Source organism: Onychomys torridus, chromosome X (genome assembly GCF_903995425.1).
Source record: "Onychomys torridus chromosome X, mOncTor1.1, whole genome shotgun sequence".
Classification (NCBI taxonomy): domain Eukaryota; kingdom Metazoa; phylum Chordata; class Mammalia; order Rodentia; family Cricetidae; genus Onychomys; species Onychomys torridus.
The window spans coordinates 10,581,900-10,592,446 of record NC_050466.1 but is presented as its reverse complement, the minus strand read 5'-3'; the positions used below and the strand labels follow the sequence as shown (position 1 = coordinate 10,592,446).

At 36.2% G+C, this 10,547-nt stretch overlaps 1 protein-coding gene across 1 annotated transcript; it reads right to left on the bottom strand.

Moving 5' to 3' along the window:
• Window positions 1-272: 272 nt before the first annotated feature.
• Dusp21 (dual specificity phosphatase 21) lies at window positions 273-842 on the bottom strand. The gene is given in 1 exon segment (XM_036174053.1): window positions 273-842. A coding segment is annotated over 1 exon segment (570 nt).
• Between the last annotated feature and the right edge of the window lie 9,705 nt (window positions 843-10,547).

Here is a 10,547-nt window from a genome sequence, read left to right as displayed (position 1 = left end):
ACCCATTTCTTAAGAGGTAAGAAACATTTCACCATCTTACATTTACTGAATTTTATTCTTTAAAGATAAGACTTAAAAACATTTCATCATCTTACATTTAACTTTATTTGAAGATATGACAATTAAAAATTCCAATCCCTTCTCTCCCCTTTCCCCCTCATCCACAAGGCCTTTTCTTCTTTTTGTTTTTGTAACTAACCAAAGGTCCAAGGTCATTATTTTATCTTGATCTAGGAGCCAATGCAGATGTCTGGGGAGGGGTGGAGGATGGCTCATATTGGCTCCATTACATGGGCCTCCTTTTCATAGATGTTAGGGATCAGACCCATAGGAGAGTTGATCATGCGCACAGTATTCTTACTAAATAGCTTGAACTCGTAATGAATAAGTTGCTCCCAAAAGCAATTGTTGGGACGGATGATGGGTCGGCAGGACTTGGTCCATGTGTGTGCATCCAGCAGCGTCATGTTGTGGTATTTCATGAGATAGGCAAGGCAGAAGGCTGCCGAGCCGCTCACTCCTGTGGTGCAGTGCAGCAGCACGCGTCCATTCCTCATTTCCACGGCGTTGATATGATCAGCTATAGGGTCGAAAAAGTCATAGAGGTAGGCGTTGGGAGCACCACTCACCGGCACTTGCACGTACTGAATGTCTTCAAAGAACGTGTTCATTGCTTCTACCGAGGCACTGATAATCGTGGTGATGTGGTTGTTGGTCAGGGCGAGTTTGTCGTTAGCGACCACAGTGTTGCTGATAAAAAGGCTGTTAGTTATTTGAGAGAGGTCATAAAGGTTGTCCTGTTCCATAGTCTGAGTCTAAAGGACACAAGACGCTGTTGTCATCACCAGGGTGTCAGGTCAGCTGTCTCTCTGCACTAGGTTCCAGTGCACCTTTAGGAAAACAGCTGCTCTGCTGAAATGTCAGGTCTTTAACCGCTGTCTCCTCCTCCACTACTCATGTGTCACAGTAGTGACCAATCTGCCTCTCTTCTCCAATGCCCAGGCGTCACAATCCCCAGAGTCACAAGGCTCAGGTTTCTAGGGCAAAGGTAACTTTAGCTGCCCCCTAGCTAGGTTGTCACAGCCCACCTTCACCTTTCTCCCTTCTCGTTTTCTCTCTTTCCCCTTTTTTTCTTTTTTCTTTTTCCTCTTCTCCCTTTCTCCCTCCCTTCTTTCCTTCTTCTTCTTCTTCTTTTTTTTTTTTTTTTTTTTTTGCGGTTGTTTGTTTGTATTTGAGACAAGATCTTAACATTGTAGCCCAGGCTTGCCTCAGCTTCCCCAACGTTTGGGAGTACAGGCCTGCCTGCACAATCATGTCCAGTTTCCGATTCCTTTCTTCATAGTGCATAGTTTATTTTTTGAGACAGGGTCTCAGGTATTCCAAGCTGATCTTGAACTTATTATGTAGCCAGATGTTCTTGAACTTCTATTCCTTCTGTCTCTACCTTCTGAGGACTGCGATTACAGGCTTGCACCCATTTCTACAGTTCTGGGAATTGAATCTAGGGATTCATGAATGCAAAACAAGCCCTCTATCAATTGAGCTACACCCCCAGCCTTAGTAATTTTTTAAAAAAGAAAAAAAATCACTTCAGGTTTTTTTTTGTTTGGTTGTTTTTTTTGTTTGTTTATTTTTGCCTTTTGAAATGTTCTATTCCAACATATCTGATTTATGCTGTAGTTTTTCTACCACACTGAACATTCTTCATCTATGAATGCTTCTATGTCATTAATGTTCAAGAATAGTTTATACTTTCCCTACAAAGCAATAGTCTCATATTTGAAGTTGCAAAAGCCTTTGGCTCATGTGATGTGCTAATAGCTACAAAATTGCAGCAAGAATAGCGGTTGGCTGTGCTTGGTGGAGCTGCCATGGCACTTCTTTGTCAGTTGTAACCAGAATTTTGTTCCTGCTTACAAATACATTAGAGCTGGTTGTAAGGAAGCATGGCTAACAGATCTCTAGTGGTCAGTTGTGACTTATTCAGCCATGTCACTGTTCATTTATACATACATCCCAGTTGATTTATCTCTGGATTCTTTTTATTTTCTGAAACAGTAGCTCAAATAATTTCATTTGTTTTCTTCAAAAGAATGCCCATGTGCTTTGTAAACTACAAGTCATTTGATTATCACCAAGATGTCTTGTCTAATACTAAGACATTCTAGAACAAGTCATTGTCACATTACAGTTGGGCCAAAATTTTGTTTTCAAAATGCTTCCTGAGACTTGAATTTCCTTTCAGCTATAAGTATCTTCTAGTTTGACTGAAATTGTAAAGAATATCTTAAAATTAATGCATTGTTTCACAGACAATCCAGAGACTCATAGTCTTCATTGTCATTTCATCATCATTAAAAAATATTTATTATTATGTGTGTGTGTGTGTGTGTGTGTGTGTGTGTGTGTGTGTGTGTATAAGGGCACATATGCCATAGTGTGCATGTGGAGATCATGGGACACGTTTGAGAGCAGAGGGTCAAACTTAGGCCACCAAGTTTATATCGCAAGTGCCTTTACCCACTGAGCCATCTCACTGGCCTATCATTATGAAAAAAGATGAAACAGTTGATGTCTTTCTCATAATGGTCAAGGAAATTATAACCTCAAGATGCAACACGGTTTTCCTTTTTTCAGATGTGGTAATCAAGGTTTTTATGTTACTTAAATTATTAGTTCCCACAAAAATAAAGAAAATAAAATATAATACAAATACTAAATAAATATGAGAACTATTTTTTAAGATATCTCAATTTCACTCAAGTTATTTAAAAAAGAGTTAGTCCAGGGCAAAATGTATATATATAGCTCAGTGATAGAATATGTGCTTATCTTGCAGAATGCTCTGGGTTCCATCACCAGTACCAAAAATAAACAAACAAATAAAATAATAATAAAATAAAAAGGCTTATTTTGAGATACAGTATATTCTATGTAGTAATAGGAAGACTTGATAGAAAATTAGACTCCAGTGATTTCAAAATTGTGCACTTGTAAATGTAGCATAATTGACCAATATAAATTCAGACCTGTTTTCAAAGGTACTCATCACCAATATTAAACTGTAATATTCTTTCAACCAATATTCTGTAATGCTCTTAGCCTGAGGGATGAAGACTATCTTAAACTTCTACTATGGGGCATTTCCTGGGTAGATGAGAAATTGACATTTCCTAAGTCAGTCACCTTCAGACTCTTCTTTCTTGTTATTTAGTGAAGAAAATATTTAAGAACCCCTCTCTGTTTCCAGAGAAAGATGATATGTAGCTGGGGGGGGGTGTAGATGTAATTCTGAATGGTTTTATTAAATAAGAAACACAGAGCCAAATGCAGAGTTAAAAGGCCCAGAGGTCAGAGAGCTGAGACCAAGACTGCCTTCTATACACCCTGCCACTGCTGCCGTCCTTCCACTCAGAGAGAGACCTACTTCCTGTGCATCTGTCTTTTTATTGACTTTCTGTTCTGCCTTCTCATTGTCTGCAAACCCAACCACATGTCCTCCTTGTCACTACCTGTCTATACAGACCTCCAGGTCTCTATGGTTGGTATTGAGATTAAAGGCGTGTGTCTCCATGCTGGCTGTGTCCTTGAACACTCTGAGATCTGCCTGTCATGTGATTGGGATTAAGGGCATGTGCTACCACTGCAAGACTTCTGCTATGGCTTGCTATTACCTCTGACCCTCAGGTAACTTTATTTATTAACATATGAATAAAATCACATTTCAGCACAAATAAAATATCACCATATTTCTCCCTTTCTATTTTAATAAAAAGAAAAGAGGAAAAAAGTTATAACTAATATAAGAAAAACTATATACAGAAAGTACAATAACTATATACAATATATACAAGCAATAAATACCTAAACAATGTCTAGTCCATTTGCATTTGACAAATTCAGAGAAAATAATTCCATTATCTATGCTATTTTGTCCAAAATGTACCTGATTCACTTTCTATCCTAACTTATATTACTAACAGAAGTATCTTATAATGTCTTTCAAATTTATACACTTACACCTCGTTAGTGAGTTTCTTTTCTGAAATTCTTGACAAGAAAAAAAATATAACTATAACTATCTAATCTTCAGCTATAACTATAACTAACTCATCTTTAACTCCCTCAGAGACCCAAGAAGGAAATAATATTACCTAACAAAAATAAAAACAGAAAGTGAACGCAAGCAGCTTCCAAAAAATTGTGAGTTGACAGAAACAACCAGCTGCCTGGACAGTCACCCAAGGTTTCTCCACAGCATTGGGGCATCATCTTCAGCCTATAGTATCTTACAGACTCATTTGTGAAGTAGGATGTACATAAGGTCAACAGTTTGACCTCACATTTGGTGAGAGCAATCCATGTACCAAAAACAACTGAATCCCAATAGTGTCCTGTCATGATTCAGGATTTTAAATTCTGGAAATTGTTGATGTTTTTTTAATTCAGCTGTCCATTCTTCTTGGCTGTGTGTATGTGTGGCTTCATCTTGGCATCCCATTCTTCTCCACATCCCTCTATTAAATGCCAGTTTACCATTGAGAGGTTAGACTATGTCAGCTTAGTTACTTTTTCAAGAATAACTGTTTCAGCTGTTGTTCCACTGCACATCAGAAGCCATCAGTCCACTGCCAGTTCAGCTGCCCTCAAAGAAAGAGGCACTGTACCATTTCCGGATTGCAAAGGCCACTTCAGGGATGGTGCCATATTGTCCTGGCTTCAGAGGATGCCTGTTTCTAAAGCCACAACCACACTTGTCTTGGCAAGAATCGGTAGTCCTTTGTTTTGTGTCCTGTCTGTCCATTTTGTCCTGTTTGTCAGCAGTTGATTCGAGGATATTTTGTTGTCCAGTGGCTAACTTTTGCCACAATGAAAGTTAACTCCGTATGCAGTTTCTTCAATGCCCATATTTTCTCTGAAGTAGATTGGTAATTCCAGGAACTGACATGTCTTATAGTCATAAAAAAAAGAAAAAGAAAAAAATTTCTAAGTTATAAAAAGATTTTAAATGCCATATTTTCTAGACCTCTGAAGGGTTTGAAGATGACCTGTCTATCTAAAATATATCTGCTGGATCTTGAAAACATACCTAATATGACTATGAGTTCGATTGTAATGACGAACTACTAACTTTCATTTCTTTATATCCTAATAGTTGGTAATAATAACATTCAAGGATTAGCAAATTGCATTACATTGTTAAATGAATGGTATAAGTATAATATCTTGAACAAGATTAGAAATAGACATATAGCATTTTCTAACAATATCAATCTCAATATATATAATTTGTATGCAATATACAAAAATCCAATCCAATGTAAAGTAATTAAAACTAGTAATTGTCTTTTAAAAGTAGATTCAATAATTTATCTTTTTATCTATATTGTATCTATATCTTCTCTTTATATTCCCTGAGTAGATTCAATAATATACCCAATATTCTATCATTTCTTTGTATCTTTTTTTAAAAAACAAGAACCTTAAATCTCCTTTGCTTAGTGCTATTCATAACCCTTAACAACAACTTGTAACCAACCCTTCTAAACAATGAAAATTATCCCAGTCCCCAAACCCATTAAAAGACCAAAAAAACATCAGCCTCACACCACCTCTTTGGGAATGTGGGTGTTATATTCTTAAAATTGCTTCCTGCTGGATATGGGTGAAGGTAACTTTATTCTGAAAAGAATATTATGGGTTAATTGTCAAATTCTAGGAAAGGTAGCTATATATCCTTTGTTGTCCAGTCTGTGCATAATGCTAAAGTTCAGGGCTTATCTAAAGTCCTTATTCAAGTAGTCTTTGAAACTGGATCATCTCAGCTAGCCATCTCATAATTGCTCTGAGCGGCTTGTAGTCCAAAGTTGATCTGTATATAATGTTTGTCAGCTTAGTGGTATTATTATTGTCCACATGGAATTGTTATTGTTGTGGGGCCCCATCTTCTTCCTGGAGACTTCAAATTTGATGTTAGGCCTGGCCATGATTTCCTGCAGAAAACTAATAAAGACTTGAACACAAGACATGCATAGGCAGCTAATTGAAGCCTTTTTTCTAGAATTGATTAGTACTCAATATGACCATTAATATCTTAACAAAGTTTTATATATATATATAATAAATTTTGATATAAAATTCATTCTTTAAGAAAAGTTTAAAGAATCAGAATAGAATCAAAGAATTGAGATTAGTAGTAATAGAATAGGTCCTTAATTAATTTGGTTTTTCTCCTGTCCCATATCAGAAGATGGCTCTTTCTTCTGGCATGATACAGGGAGTTTGCATTTTAACTAATTCCTTTTAACAACATGCTTGAATTTAAAGAAGGAGAGAGCCATTCTCCAACCTCAAAGCCAGCTTTAAATTTTAATTGAACTGGGACTACAAGAAGACCAATAGTGTTAAATTTCTTTAGAGAAGAGCAGAAACAAACATTTAGGAAGACTTATGAAATTTTATAGATGATATACCAATAGGCCATTTTACTCTTTTTCTTGGAACATCTTTTTCTAGATTATTTGTTCTTTTTCTTCAGATGTTTCATTCATCCAGTGTTCTTCAGATTCCTTAGCCTTCATTCTCCTAAAAGACAAAAACAAAACCTTTCCCCAAGACTAATTTTGGGGATATTCCCTGTTGGCCAGTTATATCTGATTAAATGAAAAGGCATGTGTTAATGGTTTAAGTTAGTTTAAACTGGATGGTCATGCTGGTTGATGAACTATCACCTCTTCTAATTAAGAGGTCTCTCTTGTTCAAATCAAACCTTTATCAATTTTGATGGTATCCACAGCTTATCTTCTCCTGTAGAAACAAAAGCAAAACCTCATCCCCAACATAACACATATCCTGGTTTCCATTCTGAGGTCAGCACATCCTTAAAGTATATAGGCTGATTTAATTCTGTAGTTTTTTTCTATTATCCAATGTCTCACTGCAGCTGTTGTTCCTTTCTCATTAGCATTGAGAAAATTCAAAGTTAATAGAGCATTAGGCAGTCTATTTCTGGGAGTTTTTGTTACCCCTTTCTGTTTATTTAGCATATCCTTTAGAGTTTTGTTTGATCTTTCTATAACTGCTTGGCCTATAGGATTATGTGGTATACCTGTAATATTCTTTATATTATAATAGGCAAAAAAAACTGTTTCATTTTAACACAGACATATGATGGAGCATTGTCAGTTTTAATTTGTGCAGGTATACCCATGATGGCCATGACTTCTAGCGAATGAGTGATTACAGAATCAGCTTTTTCAGAACTCAAAGCAGTTGCCCATTGAAATCCTAAATAAGTATCAATGATATGGTGTACATATTTCAATTTTCCAAATTCTGCAAAGTGAAACAAATCCATCTGACAGATTTTATTCCCTTTGGGTTACATCCTGCTGGAAATGGCATCTGATTGTAAAAGGAACAAGTAGGACATTTCCTTGGCTTGTTGCCAGGTTATGGAAAAATCCTTTTTTTAAACCTTTACTATTAACATAATTTTTAAAATGAAATTCTGAGGCCTCCAGCACATTTTCTATCAATAATTTATCAATCTCATCATTACCTTGTGCTAGAGGGCCTGGCAGACTCATATGGGATCAGATGTGAGTTATATATAAAGGATGATTCCTATTCCTGATTATATCTTGTAATTGAATAAATAGTGAAGTTAATTTTGACTAATCAGGGATAAATTCTGCAGTCTCAATATGTACTACTACTCTTTCAGCATACTGAGAGTCAGTAACTATGTTGAGAGGTTCTGAAAAATCCATTAATACCAACAGAATAGCATACAATTCCGATTTTGAACTGAATTATAAGGACTTTGAACCACTTTACTTAAATTTTTTGATTTTTAACCTGCCTTTCCTTGTTTGTTTGCATCTGTATAAAATGTATGAACACCAGATATGGGTGTTTCCTGTATAATTCAAGGCAAAATCCAATTAGCTCTCTTTATAAGATCAATTCTATCACTTTTGGGATATTTGCTGTTAATTTCTCCCAAAAATTACTGCAAGCCCTTTGCCAACGTTCACTTTCTGCCCATAATTTTTCAATGTCTTCCTTAGTTAAGGGAATGACAATTTCTGCTGGGTTTATTCCTGCTAATTGACAAAGTCTCAATTTTCCTTTCAAAATCAAGTCAGAGATTTTTTTCCACATAAGTTTTTACTTTTTTATTGTTTAATTGGTAAAAGTATCCATTCCAATATAATATCTTCCTTCTGCATTAAAATTCTTGTAGGAGAATGCCTAGAGGGTAAAATAACCAAAATATAATCTAGCTTGGGATAGATACAATCCATGTGTCCTTCATACACTTTCTTTTCTACCAAGGCCAATTCTTTCTCAGCTTCAGTTGATAATTATTTTGGACTATTTAAGTCCTTGTTACCTTCTAAGGTTTTGAACAAATTATTCAGTTCATCATTTTTAAAGCCAACAATAGTTTGTAGATGAGAAATGTCTCCAAATAATCTTTGAAAATCATTAAGAGTCTTTAATCGATCTCTCCTAATTTGCACCTTTTGGGGTCTAATTTTTTTGTAGACCTATTTTATATCCTAAATAATTAATTGGATCTCCTCTTTGTAGCTTTTCAGGAGCAATTTATAATCCCCAGCAAGGCAAAGTTTTCTTTACTTCTTCAAATATTCTTTCTAAAGTATCTGCATTTGAGTCAGCTAGTAAAATATCATCCATATAATGATAAATTATAGATTTAGGAAATTTTTTACATATCACTTTCAATGACTGTTGTACAAAATATTGTCACAGGGTTGGGCTATTCAACATTCCCTGTGGGAGGACCCTCCATTGATATCTCTTAATCAGTTGGGAATTATTATAAGTAGCCACTGTGAAGGCAAATCTTTCTCTGTTTTTTTCTTGTAAGGGTATTGAAAAGAAACAGGCTTTTAAATCAATAACTATAAGAGGCCATCCTTTAGGTAACAGAGTAGGCAAAGGAATTCCAGACTGTAGAGAGCCCATTGGCTGAGTTAATTTGTTAATTGCTCTAAGGTCTGTTACCATTCTCCATTTACCAGATTTCTTTTTAATAACAAATACAGGAGAATTCCAAGGTCTGGTTGATTTCTCAATATGCTAAGCATTTAACTGCTCTTGTACCAGCTCTTCTAAAGCCTGGAGTTTCTCTGTTGTTAAAGGGCATTGCTGAACCCATACAGGCTTGTCTGTTAACCATTTTAAAGGTAGAGCTGTTGGTGTCTTTGGAAGACCATCAGTTGTGTACCCTGTTCTTGTAAAATCTGGGTGGCTGGTGACCACTCATTAGAATAATACCTTCTAATATTTCTCTCAGATACATGTGCTAGTTTGTGATTTGTTTCTGATTTTGGAGGGATGTTAATCTGAGTATTCCATTGTTGTAACAGGTCTTGACCCCATAGGTTCATAGCTATGTTAGCTACATATGGTTTTAATTTTCCTCGCTTTCCTTCTGGACCTATACATTCCAGCCATCTTGTACTCTGTTTCACTTGAGATAATGTTTCAATCCCTAACAGCTAAATGTTTACCTCCTGAAGAGGCCAAGTTGGATGCCAAAATTCTAGTGCAATTATGGTCAAGTCAGCACCTGTGTCTACCAGACCAGACAACAAAACATTATTTATTCTTACTGTTAATTTTGGTCTTTGTTCATTTATAGAAGTTTGCCAAAAATTTTTCTTTATAGTTTCTCCTGAATTTTCTGTTCTCCCTGTCTCAGCTTTTCCATCCTGGTTTATTCCGATAGGTATTTGGTTATTTAATTGCTCTTAGTAGGGGTTTCTTCTATGACTGCAGGAAAGGTCTGAACTGGATTTGCTGTGGGGGCCTGCCTGAGGCCCCTTTGGAAGACTGAGGCAAAGGATTCCTTGTCTGTCCCTTGTTGATCTACATTTGTTGGTCCAATGTTTACCCTTACCACAGTTTCTGCATACTCCAGAAGGAAGGGGCATTCTGTTGTCATTGTTCCTTGAAGATACATTGTTTCTAGGAATGCCCTGTTTACAGTCCCTTTTCAAATGTCCTTGCTTTCCATGTCCAAAAACATCTGACATTCCTCAAACCTCTTGAAATTGGTTCTCCTATCCACATATCATCATGGCCATGAGACTCAACATTAAACGTGTCTCTAATCCAGTCTTTCAAGGGTGCAGATCTTGCCTTTAATGGCCTGATTATTCTCTTGCATGCTGCATTAGCATTGTCAAATGCTCAAGATTCGATTATCTGGCTAGCTTCTGAATTCAGCCTTTTTAATAAATCTGTGAAGGATTCTTTTAGGTTCTGTATAACTTTTGTGAATGACTCAGTTTTCTTTACTGTTTCCTCATTTCTGTCCCATGCATTCAAGGACTGCCATTAGACATAGAATTAGGGTTTGGTTATTATATAAAATTGTCTTTGCATTTCAGCATATTGGCCGTCTCCAACAAGCTGATCCTGGGAGATTTGTATACCTCTAGCCCTCCATTGATTTTATATGTTTTTAGCTTCATCTTTGAACCATATATGCCACTGCAGCTGTGCCCTGG